The sequence below is a fragment of the Antedon bifida genome, chromosome 8 (genome assembly GCF_963402885.1).
Source record: "Antedon bifida chromosome 8, ecAntBifi1.1, whole genome shotgun sequence".
NCBI lineage: Eukaryota > Metazoa > Echinodermata > Crinoidea > Comatulida > Antedonidae > Antedon > Antedon bifida.
In genome coordinates this window covers 14,604,375-14,626,276 of record NC_136233.1, presented here as the reverse complement: position 1 = coordinate 14,626,276, position 21,902 = coordinate 14,604,375, and the positions used below count along the sequence as shown (strand labels likewise).

At 33.6% G+C, this 21,902-nt stretch overlaps 1 protein-coding gene across 10 annotated transcripts in view; it reads right to left on the bottom strand.

The window, feature by feature from the left end:
- The window catches only part of LOC144850041 (uncharacterized), a 131,538-nt gene that overhangs the window by 90,578 nt on the left and 19,058 nt on the right, over positions 1–21,902 (bottom strand). For all 10 annotated transcript variants that reach the window (XM_078707207.1, XM_078707206.1, XM_078707212.1 and 7 more), the window contains exons 7-11: positions 17,056–17,172; positions 16,091–16,216; positions 11,828–11,959; positions 11,426–11,539; positions 10,647–10,772 (exon numbers count right to left, since the gene is read on the bottom strand). In XM_078707207.1, the coding sequence (XP_078563333.1) occupies positions 10,647–10,772; positions 11,426–11,539; positions 11,828–11,959; positions 16,091–16,216; positions 17,056–17,172 (615 nt within the window). The remainder of the gene's footprint in view (positions 1–10,646; positions 10,773–11,425; positions 11,540–11,827; positions 11,960–16,090; positions 16,217–17,055; positions 17,173–21,902) is intronic.

Genomic DNA, 21,902 nt, shown 5'->3' with positions numbered 1-21,902 from the left:
GAGTTAACGAATTTTTCAATTTACAAATAACCTTTTGTATTGTGGGGCACGTATTTGGAGGATTTTCAGAGATGAGGGTGGTGAGGTATTGGGGATGTCGGGGATGGGGGTTCGCAGTCGGTTAAGGGGGGGTTCGCCCGAACCATAAAAACCCCCCTGACTACGGGCCTGTAGATGATATGTTTATTATGTTAGCTGCTTGGAGAAACACAAACATTCACAGCTCAGTTGAAGACCGGATGTCCAGAGCTTTTAGCGAAGCCGCCTTGTCAATAACAATCACCAGCATTACAGACGGGCTAGCGTTCGCTGTCGGTGTCTTTTCTATCTTTCCATCTGTCCGAATATTTTGCACGTACGCTGCTGTCGCTGTTGCCGCTGATTTCTTGTATCAAATAACCTTTTTCTTAAAATTGAGTTCCATTTCATCGCGGACCCGGAACTTGATAGGCTTAGTCATAAAGTAGTTACAGAGTTGCAGGGCATTTTATTATTGTTGAATGTTTTGATATTAGCCTAATTGTTAAAACGACCTTCACAACCAAAATATTTCTTTTCATTTTAAATGGAACGCTACAAAAATAATCCTCTGCTTCATCGGAGCATGAATACCTAATAACCAGACAAGAATGTATCTTTGTTACGTTTTACTATCAATCCATTTTCATGTCACGCAATCCATTTTTCAACAATATAGTAGTATAATAATAACATTTTGATTGAATAGTGAGGGATTAGTTACAGTTTGACTTTGAATAAACCATTGGTAATTTACTGAAAATCCAAAATTATTCAATTAAAGAAACGCTCAACACATGAGAAATAGATGTCGGTCGATAAACTTCTGACGACGACTAAAACAACGACAATCAGCTAAATGTTAGTGATTTTATTTCATCTCTGGCTTGTTACATTTTTCATGCCACATTACCGGACTTCCCCCTCCTCTCGCAATGAATGACAGTACAGATCTTCCCTATCTAGGCTCGTGTATGTAGCATACTACGTTATTCACAAATTACCCACGCATAGCAGTGTTACTAGAGCCATCACAGATTACCTCTAATAGATCAATCATTCATACATGAATTCAAAAATTCATCGACAAACGAAATATAGCCTATATTCATTCCTTTTAAATATTAGGCATATTGCCAAGGCTAATAATCGATTTGTCCATAATTATTGCGTTTTGCCGGGGGTTTTCCATAATCTAAGGCCAATTTTTAGGCCAAATCATAATTGTGCGTATTCTGTATTTCCGATGCGTGTAGTACCCTATTTATCTTCATTTCCGTACGTTCGTAAATATTAGGCCGAATTTCCGTAGTAATTTATAGACGTTCCGAAATTTGAACCGTGTTATACCGGTAGCAGAGCAAAGTTTGCTTCTTTCTGCAAATGTCCTATCATTCTTTTCTATGTTTTATTTGGAGTGTGGTTTAAAACAACACTTTTGTAAAGTTTATAGTGGATAAATAAAAATGAATGTTTGGAAATGGTGGTTTTAACATCTGACTTTATTTAGCATTTTTAAATGAATTAAAATTCCAAATTATACAATTTAACCATTTGCTCAATATATTTATAGCAACAGCTTCATATTTTTGGTATAACTTTTTAAAATTATTAATTGATAATTAATTTACATTAATTGAGTACAGTTATTAGAATGTATTACCGTACCAAAAGTACCTTCATCGGGGACCTCCCCGTGACGTTCGCATTGAACGAAAAAAAAATTATCATGAATTTTACGTGCGAGAGTACCATTTGCGGCCATCTAGGGGTGTCATTTAACAATTTTCTTGCTCAAATACTCAGTGTCTACAGCCCTGGAGTCTTTGGGCAACCCTCTTAAAATAGTCCTGCGACCGCCCCTGATAGCTCTATCTATATTTATTTACAGCAATTTGTTGAGGAAACTAAATATATCAATGTAAATAGGTGGTATTGATACAGTTGAGTAGGCCTACGTATCGGCTGGTGGTCTAGAAAAAAATAATCGAATGCTATAGGTGTAAACTACAGTACATGATACCATAGATATTATAGTGTAATATATTAAATTCACTATAATCCACTATACTTCATAGCCACACATACATATTGTAGGTAACCGCAGCGTTCCATTTTTTGATGTACGTCGGAAGGCTATATATGCATGCTGACTGCCAGTGATCGAAACAATAGGTACGCGGTTGTCTAGCGGTGTCCTTTGTACGATTCGTTCGTGCCCAAGCTCACGTCAATATTATGTAACATCCTGGTACCAAAAATTCGTATTATTTTTCGGCAACCAATTCATTTGTTTAACAATAAGGTATGAGTTATTCACGAACGAGTTAACGAATTTTTCAATTTACAAATAACCTTTTGTATTGTGGGGCACGTATTTGGAGGATTTTCAGAGATGAGGGTGGTGAGGTATTGGGGATGTCGGGGATGGGGGTTCGCAGTCGGTTAAGGGGGGGTTCGCCCGAACCATAAAAACCCCCCTGACTACGGGCCTGTAGATGATATGTTTATTATGTTAGCTGCTTGGAGAAACACAAACATTCACAGCTCAGTTGAAGACCGGATGTCCAGAGCTTTTAGCGAAGCCGCCTTGTCAATAACAATCACCAGCATTACAGACGGGCTAGCGTTCGCTGTCGGTGTCTTTTCTATCTTTCCATCTGTCCGAATATTTTGCACGTACGCTGCTGTCGCTGTTGCCGCTGATTTCTTGTATCAAATAACCTTTTTCTTAAAATTGAGTTCCATTTCATCGCGGACCCGGAACTTGATAGGCTTAGTCATAAAGTAGTTACAGAGTTGCAGGGCATTTTATTATTGTTGAATGTTTTGATATTAGCCTAATTGTTAAAACGACCTTCACAACCAAAATATTTCTTTTCATTTTAAATGGAACGCTACAAAAATAATCCTCTGCTTCATCGGAGCATGAATACCTAATAACCAGACAAGAATGTATCTTTGTTACGTTTTACTATCAATCCATTTTCATGTCACGCAATCCATTTTTCAACAATATAGTAGTATAATAATAACATTTTGATTGAATAGTGAGGGATTAGTTACAGTTTGACTTTGAATAAACCATTGGTAATTTACTGAAAATCCAAAATTATTCAATTAAAGAAACGCTCAACACATGAGAAATAGATGTCGGTCGATAAACTTCTGACGACGACTAAAACAACGACAATCAGCTAAATGTTAGTGATTTTATTTCATCTCTGGCTTGTTACATTTTTCATGCCACATTACCGGACTTCCCCCTCCTCTCGCAATGAATGACAGTACAGATCTTCCCTATCTAGGCTCGTGTATGTAGCATACTACGTTATTCACAAATTACCCACGCATAGCAGTGTTACTAGAGCCATCACAGATTACCTCTAATAGATCAATCATTCATACATGAATTCAAAAATTCATCGACAAACGAAATATAGCCTATATTCATTCCTTTTAAATATTAGGCATATTGCCAAGGCTAATAATCGATTTGTCCATAATTATTGCGTTTTGCCGGGGGTTTTCCATAATCTAAGGCCAATTTTTAGGCCAAATCATAATTGTGCGTATTCTGTATTTCCGATGCGTGTAGTACCCTATTTATCTTCATTTCCGTACGTTCGTAAATATTAGGCCGAATTTCCGTAGTAATTTATAGACGTTCCGAAATTTGAACCGTGTTATACCGGTAGCAGAGCAAAGTTTGCTTCTTTCTGCAAATGTCCTATCATTCTTTTCTATGTTTTATTTGGAGTGTGGTTTAAAACAACACTTTTGTAAAGTTTATAGTGGATAAATAAAAATGAATGTTTGGAAATGGTGGTTTTAACATCTGACTTTATTTAGCATTTTTAAATGAATTAAAATTCCAAATTATACAATTTAACCTTTTGCTCAATATATTTATAGCAACAGCTTCATATTTTTGGTATAACTTTTTAAAATTATTAATTGATAATTAATTTACATTAATTGAGTACAGTTATTAGAATGTATTACCGTACCAAAAGTACCTTCATCGGGGACCTCCCCGTGACGTTCGCATTGAACGAAAAAAAAATTATCATGAATTTTACGTGCGAGAGTACCATTTGCGGCCATCTAGGGGTGTCATTTAACAATTTTCTTGCTCAAATACTCAGTGTCTACAGCCCTGGAGTCTTTGGGCAACCCTCTTAAAATAGTCCTGCGACCGCCCCTGATAGCTCTATCTATATTTATTTACAGCAATTTGTTGAGGAAACTAAATATATCAATGTAAATAGGTGGTATTGATACAGTTGAGTAGGCCTACGTATCGGCTGGTGGTCTAGAAAAAAATAATCGAATGCTATAGGTGTAAACTACAGTACATGATACCATAGATATTATAGTGTAATATATTAAATTCACTATAATCCACTATACTTCATAGCCACACATACATATTGTAGGTAACCGCAGCGTTCCATTTTTTGATGTACGTCGGAAGGCTATATATGCATGCTGACTGCCAGTGATCGAAACAATAGGTACGCGGTTGTCTAGCGGTGTCCTTTGTACGATTCGTTCGTGCCCAAGCTCACGTCAATATCATGTTACATCCTGGTACCAAAAATTCGTATTATTTTTCGGCAACCAATTCATTTGTTTAACAATAAGGTATGAGTTATTCACGAACGAGTTAACGAATTTTTCAATTTACAAATAACCTTTTGTATTGTGGGGCACGTATTTGGAGGATTTTCAGAGATAAGGGTGGTGAGGTATTGGGGATGTCGGGGATGGGGGTTCGCAGTCGGTTAAGGGGGGGTTCGCCCGAACCATAAAAACCCCCCTGACTACGGGCCTGTAGATGATATGTTTATTATGTTAGCTGCTTGGAGAAACACAAACATTCACAGCTCAGTTGAAGACCGGATGTCCAGAGCTTTTAGCGAAGCCGCCTTGTCAATAACAATCACCAGCATTACAGACGGGCTAGCGTTCGCTGTCGGTGTCTTTTCTATCTTTCCATCTGTCCGAATATTTTGCACGTACGCTGCTGTCGCTGTTGCCGCTGATTTCTTGTATCAAATAACCTTTTTCTTAAAATTGAGTTCCATTTCATCGCGGACCCGGAACTTGATAGGCTTAGTCATAAAGTAGTTACAGAGTTGCAGGGCATTTTATTATTGTTGAATGTTTTGATATTAGCCTAATTGTTAAAACGACCTTCACAACCAAAATATTTCTTTTCATTTTAAATGGAACGCTACAAAAATAATCCTCTGCTTCATCGGAGCATGAATACCTAATAACCAGACAAGAATGTATCTTTGTTACGTTTTACTATCAATCCATTTTCATGTCACGCAATCCATTTTTCAACAATATAGTAGTATAATAATAACATTTTGATTGAATAGTGAGGGATTAGTTACAGTTTGACTTTGAATAAACCATTGGTAATTTACTGAAAATCCAAAATTATTCAATTAAAGAAACGCTCAACACATGAGAAATAGATGTCGGTCGATAAACTTCTGACGACGACTAAAACAACGACAATCAGCTAAATGTTAGTGATTTTATTTCATCTCTGGCTTGTTACATTTTTCATGCCACATTACCGGACTTCCCCCTCCTCTCGCAATGAATGACAGTACAGATCTTCCCTATCTAGGCTCGTGTATGTAGCATACTACGTTATTCACAAATTACCCACGCATAGCAGTGTTACTAGAGCCATCACAGATTACCTCTAATAGATCAATCATTCATACATGAATTCAAAAATTCATCGACAAACGAAATATAGCCTATATTCATTCCTTTTAAATATTAGGCATATTGCCAAGGCTAATAATCGATTTGTCCATAATTATTGCGTTTTGCCGGGGGTTTTCCATAATCTAAGGCCAATTTTTAGGCCAAATCATAATTGTGCGTATTCTGTATTTCCGATGCGTGTAGTACCCTATTTATCTTCATTTCCGTACGTTCGTAAATATTAGGCCGAATTTCCGTAGTAATTTATAGACGTTCCGAAATTTGAACCGTGTTATACCGGTAGCAGAGCAAAGTTTGCTTCTTTCTGCAAATGTCCTATCATTCTTTTCTATGTTTTATTTGGAGTGTGGTTTAAAACAACACTTTTGTAAAGTTTATAGTGGATAAATAAAAATGAATGTTTGGAAATGGTGGTTTTAACATCTGACTTTATTTAGCATTTTTAAATGAATTAAAATTCCAAATTATACAATTTAACCTTTTGCTCAATATATTTATAGCAACAGCTTCATATTTTTGGTATAACTTTTTAAAATTATTAATTGATAATTAATTTACATTAATTGAGTACAGTTATTAGAATGTATTACCGTACCAAAAGTACCTTCATCGGGGACCTCCCCGTGACGTTCGCATTGAACGAAAAAAAAATTATCATGAATTTTACGTGCGAGAGTACCATTTGCGGCCATCTAGGGGTGTCATTTAACAATTTTCTTGCTCAAATACTCAGTGTCTACAGCCCTGGAGTCTTTGGGCAACCCTCTTAAAATAGTCCTGCGACCGCCCCTGATAGCTCTATCTATATTTATTTACAGCAATTTGTTGAGGAAACTAAATATATCAATGTAAATAGGTGGTATTGATACAGTTGAGTAGGCCTACGTATCGGCTGGTGGTCTAGAAAAAAATAATCGAATGCTATAGGTGTAAACTACAGTACATGATACCATAGATATTATAGTGTAATATATTAAATTCACTATAATCCACTATACTTCATAGCCACACATACATATTGTAGGTAACCGCAGCGTTCCATTTTTTGATGTACGTCGGAAGGCTATATATGCATGCTGACTGCCAGTGATCGAAACAATAGGTACGCGGTTGTCTAGCGGTGTCCTTTGTACGATTCGTTCGTGCCCAAGCTCACGTCAATATCATGTTACATCCTGGTACCAAAAATTCGTATTATTTTTCGGCAACCAATTCATTTGTTTAACAATAAGGTATGAGTTATTCACGAACGAGTTAACGAATTTTTCAATTTACAAATAACCTTTTGTATTGTGGGGCACGTATTTGGAGGATTTTCAGAGATAAGGGTGGTGAGGTATTGGGGATGTCGGGGATGGGGGTTCGCAGTCGGTTAAGGGGGGTTCGCTGTAAAGGGGGGGTTCGCCCGAACCATAAAAACCCCCCCTGACTACGGGCCTGAATTATACTTAGACGTGAAGCAAAATAGAGGGCGCACTAACACTTTTTCAATGGCATAATCGTTTTTCTGTGCGCAATATTCTAACTTATGTCGTGCGCGTGGCTTTTGCGCTGCGGATAACCTAACTCGTCCGTAGTGACGAGTTCAAATCTAGTTTTTCTGTATTATTCTTCTTTCCTTCCTTCCTTTTTGTGAGTCGTGTTCCTCTAAAATGTGTAAACATAACATTTCATAACTTTGACAACATATGGGCATTTACGTGAAGTTGTGCACCTCCTATTTTTGAATGACGTCATAGTTGCGCAACGTGACTTATGCGCAATTTTATGAATTTCAATGATTGATCATAGATTAAAAACCAAAAGTCATTTAGTATTGACACTTTGACAAAATTTAAGTCATATCAGGGGCAAACTTTCTACGGATTAAAAATGGCATGTTTGACAAGAAGTTACGCGCGCACGCGCATTTAAAATTTCAAAATGCGCAAAATTAATTTCTAATCAACTTTTTATGCGTTTCTTGTCATTTTGAGCATGTCAAAAATTCCCACGGGCGCGCAATTTTTTATGCGCGCGGTGCGCACATAGCGTTAAAAACATATTTTTTTCTCTTGAATTATATTTTTCAAGCCTTTCCCAGTGATTTTGAAAACAATTTAGACCTTTTCCAGTTTAAATAACGCCATACGAACACGTTGAATTAGACAATTCGTGTGCGTTTTTTATGAAAAAGCTTAAAAAATCGTCAAAATTATGTCTTTTTTTAAACAGTCATAGTTTCTAAAGTAAACCGTTAACCGTTTATTTTTATTACAAAATCTAGAAGTTGATGAGTTGTAGATATCGGATCATGCATCAATAAGGCTAAAAAAACATTGTGACGTCATCGTATGGCCACACGAATGTAAAATATAGGATTTTTGTCTCTTTCGTTATTGCTCATCACATTCAATGGAGCGCATCGCGCTTATCTGTATTCCTTTTTCTCCTACATTTATATATTGTGTAGGTCAATCAACTTTCTTTAGCATGAGATAAAAATATTTTAATTTTTATGACGTCATCATGCCTAAAAATTTTAATTACGTGGGTCATTAATTTCATCTTTACAGTAAATTTTAATCTGTAATAGCTCGTAAGAATAAAATGTGATAATCACGATTAAAACGTTTTCTGGAAGCTATTGGATTGTAGATACGAATTCATGTAAACATTTTGCCAATCGGATGTTGTGACGTCATCATATGGCCAGTTGAATAAAAAAAGTCGTATTTTCATATTTTGCGTAATAGTTCATCACATTTAAAAGGGTGCGCATCTATATTTTACGTATTCAAATTTCTTCTACACATTAATATGTTGTTCCTGAGATAATTTCCTTCTGAAATTGCTATCTAAGTGTTTCATTTTGATACCGTCGCCATGTTAAAAATTGGAATAAATGGCGGGTCCCGTAATTTCACCTATTCTACACTGTATGTAATATGTATACAGCTTATACTGTTTGCATGTATATACTATATGACACAAAATTCAGCACTAACAGCATGTCATATTCTTCAGTTCTTGTCATAATGCCATAATCTTTATCTGTGTGCAATATTCCAACGTATGACGTGCACGTGGCGTTTGTCGTGGTGCGGATAACTAACTCGTCAAAGTGACGAGTTTCATGTCTAGTTCTCTGTTATGGTATTCTTAACAGTCTATCGTAGCTATGTTGGTAGTAGTAATAAATTTTACTGTAGTATTATACTATCACTACAGTTAGCCACTTTTCGCCCCAGACTCGTGGCTTCCATAACAAGGTGTTTAAACTGGTAGGGTTGTTCAGCTGATTGATTAATGACAGGGGCTGAAATGGACCATAACACCACCGTGGCCCACTACTCTTTCCGAAAATGCACTGGGTTTTTTAAAGCACACACAAGCCAGAAGTGTACTGTGGGAGCTTTACTTTTAAGACAAGACTTAGGTATTTATTGAACCTATGCTGATATTATGGCTTGGCCATTCAATACAGTATCCCTAAGGGCCTGTTTCTGCTGCAAAAAAATAACTGGTTAATAACCGTGTGAATAAATTAACCTCATATTCTTGGGAGCAGAAACATGACAAATTTTCGGTGTTAGAACTCCAGTTAACTGGTTATTGCTGTGCAACTTTCAGCTGCAACGCAAAATAACTGTTGTTTGATTAACAACCGCTGAAATTATATTTTAAATCTATTCTGAAATAAATGGTTTATTCGGCGCTATGCAGCAGAAACAGACCCTAAAGGCACTCTTCTGATGTATTAATGGATCTGACATCAAAATATGTTATATCATTTTGCAAAAGAAATTGTTCCACGAGAAATTCCAATATATCTTTTTTACTGATTTTTATACTGATTGTTCTATAAAAAATTAGAAAATAAAGGAAGGGTTTTGATGAGTCAATAGGTCAGTGGGGGAAAAGGCCAGAGATTAAACAAAGACAAATTGGAGACAACAACATGTAAAGGTTTACATAGCATACAACTGTTTCTTGTCCTACAATTCAGTAGGTTAGGGAGTTCTTTTCCCCTGAAGGCTCAGCCATTGGATGTCCATTGAGACAGCTCATGCATAGGTCATGAAAATGAAAGTAATAAAGTTGTATTACAATTCGTAGACACAGATAAAAGACTACAGATCTGCTTTAAAAAAAAGACAACAGAATGTTGAGATATAACATACCGGGAAACCAATTTGAAAGTTATACTAATATCTAAATTTGTTTCTACAATCAAACAATTTTTTGGGCTAGTAGCAAAATGGCAAGTAGACTAGTATTCTACAGCTCACTTGTCCAGATTGAATACTGCAGCCTACACATATCCTGTAAACTCACTGCAATAGGCAAAAAAAAATAGGAAAACGATTTAAATCTAAATATAAAATGACTAAATTCGGCTAGACATTCAATAGGTTACATATGTTTCTGATCAAATTATACTTCAAATAAATCAAATTTGCAAATATGGCTTTACTTGGCAACCAGCTTTACAAACTTTATATAAACTTATTCCCATTTGAGATAAATTTATATTTACATAAACCATTTGTTAAACTTGCTTTAACCGTGAAAATTAAAATCAAATTAATATGTATATTAAATTTCCTAAATAAAGTAAAATAAGACAAATTGGGAAATAATTTATTAATTATCTAAAATTAGGTTCTAGGAAAAGAATTTTTTTTCTACTTTTAAATTTAGAATATGCACACAGGAGCAAATCTTTTAAACTGAGGAGCACTAACATAAAATATTCATATCCTGTGAAAAATCAGTTTCATAATAATCATTTTGGCAGTCAAAAGGTGGGGGGAGGGGGAGTGTGTGACCCTGTCTCTTCTCTCTGTACTCACCCCTGGTACCCGTATCTTATCCAAATTTTGTCTTACCTTGGCATGTCCTGCTGTCTGAGCCTAGTTGAAATCCGTAACCACATGAGCAGAAGTAGCTGCCTTCTGTATTCAGACAAGTTCCTGTACATCCTCCTTTACCAACTGTTGCACATTCATCAATATCTAAGGGAAAACAGAGTAATTCATCTAGTTATTATTATTTATTCAAGAAAGAAAAGTATAATACAAACCAAAACAAAATGAAATCGAGAGTACCTATTGCAGACGAGACAAAAAAGGTCAAATTAGATCAGGTACATGCTAGTTAATTATTTAAAATGTCTACAGTATGATGCTTATTTAAAATCTGGACCAACGTGGGTATAGGTGACTTTCTATATCTCTCAGTCTTAAATTTCAGAATTTCAAGCAAATGATTATATATCAAAGTTCTCGAAGGTTTGTAATACAGGGGAAGCATATCTCTGAATTCATCAGATTTCAGCAAACTATTGCCAAAACAAATGTAAGTAGATCCCTTATAGAATACCAATAATTGATAAATTTAGAACAATTAGAAGCATGCATGTCATTAAATCAATAAAGAACCTAGTATACATTTTCAGACACAAAGAGGGTTACCCTGGCGTACAAGTCCAAACCAAGTCACTGTCACACACTGCATAGTGAGGGATGGGTGTATTTGACCAAGATTTACTACCTATTACGAAGAAACCCTACGACCACACTTATAACAAGACCAGTAACATACATCATAAACATTTGTTAGTATTACCCTTGAGAAAGGACCCAATAAAACGTATGGTGAAACCTACCAACACATCGTGATCCCTGATTGGTGAACCCCTGTCCGCATGAGCAACTAAATGAGCCAATAGTATTCACACATCGTCCCGAGCAACGATTGCCTTGCTCGCATTCATTAATATCTATTAGTAAAATAACAAAAAGAGATACAAATTAGGTAAAATCCTAAAGCTCTGTCTACACTATCAAATTTTACGAGACAAAAAAATGTGATCTGCCCATATATGGACATGATGATGTCATATCACTACCATATTTAGGAATATCAATACCATATTTGGGCACATCACACTTTTTTGTCAAACTAGTTTGATAGTGTAGACAGAACTTTAGAAACTTTGTGCAACACTACCATATAATAAGACTCTTATATCTCAACCACTATCAAGTTTAGATGAAGACTCCCTTACCTGCACATGTGCTTCCATCTTCCATTAGCTGAAACCCAGTGCGACATAGACACTGAAAACTACCGTGTGTATTCCTACAGTTGTGATGACATGGTGGTTGTTGGCCATTGTTATTCTGGCACTCATCAATATCTTGAATAAATAAATATTAAAATCTAAATACCATATATCCTATAGAATCCCACCCCCTAGAACACAAAATTGTCTTGTATCAAGACAGTTTGGTATTAAATATTTTTCATAAATGAAGTGAAATATAACTTTAATATTTCTAAATAAACTTTTGCAAAGTTGGAAATAAACATATTTAATAGTCCTAGTTTGTTAATAACTTATGAAATTTCAAAATCAACAAGTTTTTTTATTATTTATTTGTTCAGGTACAGTAGTAACATAAGCTAAAATTAAATTAAAAATTAGTAAATCACTGGACAGTTTAAACTTTCTCTACGCTTGTAAATTCATATGGTATGCAGTAATAAAAATCAAATTTCAGTAAAAAATATGTGAAATTTCATTTTGAACAAGTTGTGCCAGTTTAGCTGTGACTGTTAGCAGACGGAAGTTTGAGGCAAGATAACAACACTAACTGGGGATTAACATCTGTCTCACAAGTCTTTTCAAATTATTCATCTTTAAATCCAAAAGACTAATTTCAATCTCGTCTGTCTGACACTCCATGTATGTATCATGTTTATAATAATTTGAATCCAAAGGCAAATTTCTCAAAAAAATGACAATGCTGTGAGTATCCTGGATGTCAATGGTAGTACAATTAATAAAATAAGCACTGAATTAATGGCAATGCTGTGGATATCAGTGGCTGAATGTCAATGGTAGTACAAATGAAATAAGCACTAGAAAAATGGCAATGCTGTGGGCATCAGTGGCTGGATGTCAATGGTAGTACAAATAAAATAAGCAATGCAAAAATGACAATACTGTGGGTATCAGTGGCTGGATGTCAATGGTAGTACAAATAAAATAAGCACTGAAAAAATGACAATACTGTGGGTATCAGTGGCTGAATGTAAATGGTATTACAAATAAAATAAGCACTGAAAAAATGACAATACTGTGGGTATCAGTGGCTGGATGTCAATATATAGATACAAATGAAATAAGCACTGAAAAAATGACAATACTGTGGGTATCAGTGGCTGGATGTCAATATATAGATACAAATAAAATAAGCAAAAAACTAAATCAAAATGGTAAAGTAAAACAGTCTAATAATAATAAACACTAGTATAAAGTTGGGTTTGCGGTATACCATGTGTTTTTTAATAGGAAGTAGAGTGTGGTTGAGAAGTCTCAACGTTTCAGTTGTTACTGTACGATACAACCATTTCTGGAGTGTTTTTGGAAACATGCGGTGTACCGCAAACCCTACTAATTTTTTAATCATATAACAAATTCACGTTTAATAGTTTAAGCTGTTTCCTTCAGTCTTGTTTGTCTGACGCTCCACATATCTATTTAAATTTATTCAATATTAAATATTTAAAGTAAAGAGCATTTAAGCTGTAAAGTTTTTCTCACATTTAGTAGAAAGAGGAACAATTTTATGTTTGATTTGTAACTTAAGAATGTGAAAGTTAACAAAATAATTTAAATCATTCAAATCCAGTTTTATCTGCTGCATCCAACATAGAGATAGGATGTAATCAATACGAAAATGTTATACATCTCTTGATTATTTATAGTGAAAAGAAAAAAAACACAGCAAAATGTTATGTGAGTAGATATGTAGGCCTAGTCATGGGACCCAGGGGGTATGTAAACTTAGCATGGGAGGGGTAAACAGTTATAAAAGGAGGATGCATACATTAGAATAATTTTGATATATGAAGTTGATTGCATATAAAATTTAACATAAAAAATAATCAAAGTATATCAATTATACTGAATTATACTGTAAAATTCCTTTAGTTCTAAATGTACTGTATAATTTGATTGTTTTTGAGGTTTAATGTACCTACCTTCTTAAATAAATCTACCATATATTTGGGTTGAAAATATACAGGCAAGACATTAATTAAATAGTAAGGATTAAATTGCTGTAGTCAGAATATAACCAAGATGGAAACAAATGCATTTCATTTATTGACCAATAAACAATTATATAAACAATGTGGGTAAAACTAAAAGTGCAAAAATGTGTTACAAAATAGGGAGATGAACAAGGACTAATAAAGTAAACAAAAATACTATCATTTTTAGGGTCCCATATGTTGAACTCGTTGCACTAGATAATAATATAATAATTCTTTTTTTTTTTTTAAATAACAATTTCAAGAAAAGCAAATATGTCTGATAAGGTATCGTTGAGCTCCCAGGCAACAATTAAAAAACCGATGCCTTTGGTTTAATAACAATTTAAATATAAATCTGTCAGTGACAGATAGTCCTATGTTAAAGCCTTAGACTCTATAAATACCAACACAAGCAGACAAAACATATCTTTAAATCCCATCTAATTCACAGTAGACCTATTAGCATCTGAATTCCTGACGCCTTTGGCATAAAAGTAAGTATATAGAACTTGTACTAGTAATCTTTAAAATATATTTTGTTGCTTTTTAAGAACAGAATTGATATTGTAGCTTTAAAGTGTGATTACCAATTTGTGACTCCAACAAAATAATAAAAATATTTATATTTTAGTTTAAAATAAATTCTAAGAAACGATTCTTTCTCTTCTTTATTAAACAAAAACAATCATATGTGTTATAAGTGAGCTTTCGTTGCGGGATGGTAGACTGAAAAGACGGTAGTTTAGCAGACCGTGACGGTTATATAGAATACACGTTCCACTCGTCATGGTCTGTTAAATTACTTCGTCTACCACCCCAAAAAACGAAATCTCGTAAGTAGAGAACGGGAATACCAATACCAATAAAAACTTGGGGGAAACTTCAGAAAAATGTTTCAATTGCTTTGTTTGCTGCTATGTTGAAAAAAAATATCTGATAATAAATTTCACACATGTAAAAACACATTTATTATTAGTTAATCTTTATCATGTACTTATGCTTCAACTTTTATGAATAGATACACTATGACAGCATATCAAAATTAATTATATTTTTCAGTCTGAAAAGTTTTTAATTTAACATAGACTTTAATATAATCATTTTCAGTCTAAGAAATTAGAAATGACATAATTTATATCATCGAAAATAAAAACGTCAATCAAAATTAGCTTCCAATTTAAATGAATCTTTCTCTTTCGCTTCCTGGGGAGGGAGAAGATGTTGAAATGCGAAATTTATTTCTGAGATAAGCTGTCGGAAATGAGTCTTCAGTAAGTCACAGGCTACATATTTTGGTTGGGTTTTTTTTTTGTATCACTCTCATTTCTAATATATCATTTCTATTCATATCTAATAAAATTCAAATTGTAAATCATAAAGCATAAAAACAAATAAAGGAAGTTTAAAATGTTGGACTTTTCCAGAAAAAAATATTTAATATGAGAAATTTTATTTATAAAAAAATAATTATTATTATTACAAACAAGCTGTCAGAAATGAGTCTTTAGTAAGTCACCGATGTACATATTTTGGTTGGGGGCTTTTTAGTATCACTCCAATTTATCACTTTCTAATATTAAATTAAATTAATTTAAATTTGTTGTAAATCATAAAATAAATATAAAAAAAAGGAAGTTTAAAATTTCGGATTCCAGAAAAAAATATTTAATATGAGAAATTTTATTTATAAAACAGTAAGTATTATAAACAAAAATAAAAATGTTATGGAATTGTCCATAATTTGATTATTAGTGATAACCTTATTGCTACATTTCCTATTCTCAAATGCTCCCTTGTTTTATCAAAGCTGAAATCATGAAGGAAATTAATTTATAAGGCTCATTTGTTTACGCTGAAAGATTTTTTCTTTAAAAAATTCTCTATACAGTAAATAATAAAAATTATATTCTAGATTTATAAAGTAGCTAATGTTGTGAATCCTAAAGAGCTGTGCATATTATTACTCGGGCCAGAAAAACACTCCCATAATGCAACAAGTAATCAGCGCAAAGTTGTGTCTTGACCTTACCAGGTACCCATTTGTACACCTAGGTGGAGAGAGGCAACAAAAGTAAAGTGTCTTGACTAAGCAATGCGACGAGCGTTAGATTCGAACTCACGATCAGTAGTTCAACGTTCAACACACTGTGCCACACACCCTCACATCATGTGAACATGTATAAACATTTTTTGGCCTAAAATGATATAATTATAGAAAATTATTTACCAATGCATGATTTTCCATTAGGATGAAGATAAAAACCTGGTCTGCATTGGCAACGATAGCTACCAACTGTATTCGTACAAATGTGATGACACAATCGAAAATCGTTGCGTGAACATTCATTCTCATCTGCAAAATTATAAAAAAAAGTATATAATATTATATGATACATGGATAGCAAAATGTTGCATAGAGCATACATACATACATTTTATTTTTGTATGAACTGTTTATTTTAATGTTTAGATTTAAGCCTAGACCCCCATCCCACCCTTTATAGGATTACATTTACATGTTTGGAGTTTAATACATTTAGGCTGGCCTAACACATTTTTTAACCAGATGTTTAAAAAAAATGTAAATGGTGTCTTTGGTTTCTAAAATATAAAATCATTATTTTTTGGTTGAGAGATTTTTTATATTATGGATATCAATTGTAGACTTTAAATTTTGTCAGTTTTATTTTTATATTGAAGGTTTTCTTATTACCTAGAATTATTTTAATATTGTAGCCTTGGTGACAGGAAACAATAAGCATAACACAATTAACCTATTATAGCAAACATGATCACCAAACTTGATTAAAATAAGCATTTGTTTCAAAGAACTGACATATCAATAAAATATCTAAAAATAGCTGTTATATAATTATATTATATGGAGCCATAATTCTTTTAAACAATTTGCTAGGCCTACAGTAAGTTAAAATTTTAATTACTCTATTTATAAGAGCTATTTACAGTAATTAACCAACCTCAGCCCTTTCTGTATTTAGTATTTAAAGATTACTTGCATCATGGAGAAATAAGTTATTTCTCCATGCTTGCATCTAGGGTTAGATGCATCTAAGCATTTAGGATTAGGCGTGTACGGTAATACTATGTATAGTGTTATGTGTGTTACTGTTTATGTGTGCAGGATGTGTGTGGTATTTAGTAGGACCCATATCATTTGTTTATTAATCTTACCAACACACTTCTGTTTGTCCGATGACAACACAAAACCTTTCCTACATTCACATTTATATCCACCTTCTGCATTGACACAATCATGTTCACAGTTGGAACTACCACATTCATCCACATCTGAAAGAAAAAATATAAACATCCATTTTTATCTCTGAACTCAGCGAATAGGACAAAACTTATACCGTAAACAGCATTAATGTATACATATTTCATTGACTGCTCTATACTTTAACTAATCAATTCAATGCATCCATCTTGAATCATTGTCGAGGGGTAGGCTGGGAAGTTAAGCCAAAAGGAGTGGAGTTGTGGCTTGGTGGTTAAGATGCTTGGCTACCAATTCAAGGGTCCTGGGTTCAAGTCCTATCATATTTTCTAATGACAAATTACAAATTCACTCCCAAAGACTTGTAATAAGACTTTATTTATGTAGAGCATCTTGTGTATATGTTTGTCTTGTGAACAGGATTGCCACTTTTTAGAAGGATAGTGAATGAATGCGCTTATGGTTATCCTTGGCAATTTGCCAAAATATATAATAAAAAAATAAAATAAAAGAAGACAGAATTAGACCAATTTTTTACACTGAGTACTAATTTTATGTAAAATAAAATCATAATAAAATTAGATTACTTTTATAAAGGCTTTGATAAAACAACTGTCTAATCTTATGCAAATATTAATATCTATGATATACAATAAATTGAAACTAAGTACAAGATATAGAAAATTGGATGCACAGCACAACATAAACATCTGGTGCTTCGATTTCTGTTGTGCTAATAAAAAAAAAATGGTTTTATTACAAAAAATCTCTAGTTGTTTGTGAGTAAGATACACCTGTCCTTTTGAGGATGACTCATGGTGAAGTGAAGGGGCATTTCCTTACATGCTAACTACAAGTTGTTTTTTTTTAACAATTTCTTTTTTCTTGTAAACCTTCTGTGCCACTTATTATTATAGTAATGCTAAAACAATACTGTCAGTACTTACTGTAAGACTATTAGTACCATATAAAGCAATCATGAAAATGTTGTGAAAAGAAGGGCAACATGAATTCAGAATATTTGCAATTGAACAGAAATTATAATACCAATTTCAACAAGAAATATTTCTTACAAAAAACGTTGCTCGACTTTTTGGCTACCAATTTTAATCATTGTTCGTTCTTCAGATATAATGGTTTTTTACATCAATCAGTAGTAAACATTTTGTGTATATATAGTCTGGCCTACTGTACAGAACAAAAATATAATCATAAACTAAACTACAGTATATGTAGGCCAACATATTCCAGGGTAGGAGCATTTAATTTATAGGACAATGGTAGGATAAATAATTACTCCCTATAATTTGACCCGGCCCACGTATATAGGCTAGGGACAACGATGCAACATTAAAAGTTAATAGCATACATTGCCTGTTGATATTTTGTATCAATATTAAAATAAAGAAAGAATTATGAAAATCTGAGTAGTCCTCTGGGGATATAGCTGGCTAAAGCAGCAGAACGAAAAACTTATCAATTGAAATAGCATTTCAAATATGCTGTACCTAATTTGACCCTTTCAGCTAACATTAGCTCAAATGTTTTTAAAATGCTATTTTATTATGGTTGATGAATATTTGATTTACACACCAGATGTAAAGTAATGAGGGTTGCAATTTAAATTGAGATAAATCCAATGATATTTTTCATAAAAAAATTGTTTAATACTTTTCAGATATTAATATACCAATTTTAAAACTTTATCAATTGAAATATACTTTTCAAATATGCTGTACCTAATTTGACATTCAGTTAACATTAGCTCAAAATGTTCTTTTAAAAAATGCTATTTTTTTTATTATGGTTTATGAATTTGATTTACACACCAGATGTAAAGTAAATGGGGGTTGCAGTTTAAACTGGTCCTACCTAAATCATGAATACCTGAGAGGGTCCTATAAAGCCAGCTGATTACATGTGAATTATTACCTAATGCTAGTGTAATTGACATGGGAATTTTGATATTCCATAAAAGTATTTTTAGAAAGGTGAATAAAGGAATGAACAGGATAGGCAAATGGAAAGAATGGATAGATAAATAGATAGATGGATGGAAAATAGGGTTAGTTACTATCAGGGAAAAATTCACTACGAGCAAACTAGTAATTGCTAAATTTTTATATAGTTCGAAATAAAAAATATATATATGATATCCTATTGTATAATCCCACCCCTAGAACACAACATTGGGCCAACTGTGGGACTATATATCCAGGGAAACCCTGGTTCAGAACAAAAATGATTGGTAAGCATTTTTTGTAAAAATTCATCTAAACTGGCTAGAGAGATGCCTACATCCAGGCCAAAAGTCAATACTGGGACTAATACCCAGGGATATGCCTGTTTGTGAATTAAGGCATTAAGTAGGGTGGGATTAGACCAGAAGTGGGATTATACCCGAGGATATACGGTATATATAATAATATAATGCAGTACTGTATATATAAATAATAATATAATATATTAATATAATAATATTTTTATTAATATCATAGCTAATGTTTTGCCGGTTGTTTGTGTAGCAATGGTATCGTAGACTTGCTTTGCCAATTCTTTAAATTCAACTTTTTGTAGAATTAGAAATAGGCCTAAGATTTGGCTTTACTTCTAGTTGCATTGCTCATTCTGCTAGCTAGATGTTTTTCCAAGAGTTTGCTAGTGGAAAAAAAATAACCCTGATACTGTAGCTGGAAAAAGGGATAACTAAATGAAATAACAGATGGAGGGATGGAAAGAGGGATAACTAAATGAGAGAACAGATGGAGGGATGGAAAGAGGGATAACTAAATGAAAGAACAGATGGATGAATAGATAGATGGATACATGAATGGAATGCATATGGACTTAAAGTGTCACACAGATGAAATGCATCTTTAAGTTAATTTTACATAATAAAATAAGGTAATAGCACTTTAATAGCATTAGCTCTATATCAAATGAAGGGACACATTTTTGACAACTATGTGACACATGACTAGATCCCTGTGTATGTTCAAAGTTTATTCACCCAGTCATGACCCCTTCTTGTTGTCAGTTACAAAGTAAAAGTTGCATTTTACAATCACATTTTTTGACTGGCAACTCACATCTTCTGTTCTTCTGACAATAATTTGACTTGACTAATGCATGGAGGTTTCCTTCATGATTAAAGTTACTCTGGTTCATATTGTATTTTTGCATACTGTAGCTATGCACACTTAAGGTACGTACATCCTACTTTTTTAGGATATGCTTATCAATTCATTTAATTCATGCAGTGACTTCAATTTTAGCACTTCCACATGATGATTTCCTTCATTGTGGTAATGATATCCTTAAGGAGATGACACCAATAACAACAACAAACACAACTCAATAATAAATGCAAGGCCTATTTTTGAACTACAATAGAATCTTTGTGTCCTGCAGGAGGAGGAGGAGTTATATTATAAGTTAGTTGTTTTGGAATTAAATAGGGGTCACACCCTTGGACAACAACAAGGGATTGTCCTAAAGGAGGAGTTATATTATAAGTTGGCTGTTTTAGTTGGTTGTTGGTTGGTTGTACATTAAACAAGGTTTTGGTGCTTGTCAAGTGTTTTTTTTTAGGTTTCACTAACTGCACAGTGAATTTTCTAATTAATAGTTTTGGAAACCACCAACACTTTGAAACACTGAAGCAATCATGGATTCTATATCAAAATGATTGTTTAAAAAATAATAATAAAATAGTGTTTACTCTTCAGTACTCTACCTCATTATACACAGACGGAAGTAATAACAATTTGTCTTCATCAGAAATTAAATTGATTTCCAGGAATACTTTGCCTTAGACAGATCAGATTACAATCAGAAGAAATTCTATAATTTGTTGTTGACAACTCATTTCTTTACACGAGATAATTATAGTGCTGTAGATGATTAATAATAATTCCTAGGTATCCAAAAGAGTGCACAGACTTTTAAATAAAAATTGACCAATCATAAGCGACAGTTCGAATAATCCATTGCTTTTGATTAGTCAATTCGCTTGCGTTACAGTCAGGTATCAGTAGCATAACACATGTGGCAAAGGCAGTTGATTTAGGGGGCCCTCCAACGTTGGATAGTTGCATTGGACTGCTCCTGCACTGGGGCCCCTGGGTTTATAGCCAGTCAGCACTCATAGTTGTTACGCCACTAAACGGCCTACGTCCTTGTGTAGGCCGTAGAGGGAACCAAGTTTAATGAGTAAAGTTGAATAGAAAAAGAAAAACATTACTCCTTTTAGAATGTATATGTGCTGCAAAAAGAGTCTTATTTCTTAACAGTTTATAAATGAACATCCTTTACACAAAAAATTGACCAATCATAAGTGACAGTTTGAATAATCCATTGCTTTTGATTGGTCAATTCGCTTGCGCTGTGGCTTACATTCTTGCGTTGCGTCTTAGTGGGAACCAAGTTTAATGTGTAAAGTTGAATAGAAAAATGTAAAAAAATATTAATTTTTAGAATGTCTATGTGCTGCATAAAGAGTCTTATTTTAGTTTATAAATGAACATTCTTTAAACAAGGTTTCGAATGAATTTATAAACAGCAACATACAAGCATGTTTTATAACATCAACGAAGGCCCCATGGTGAGCCTTAAACACTTATTAGAAGGAAGCAATTAATCGGTTCAAGAGTACTTAATATCAAACATCAAGATCAAGTGAAATAACAAAGGGAAAAGAAATCCTCCCATAAGATCAAACTGATATGCATCTCAACAAGTTAAAGTAGTACAGTGTCTTTCTTTCATTTGATAAGTTGTACTCAATAGACTCACTGCAGCA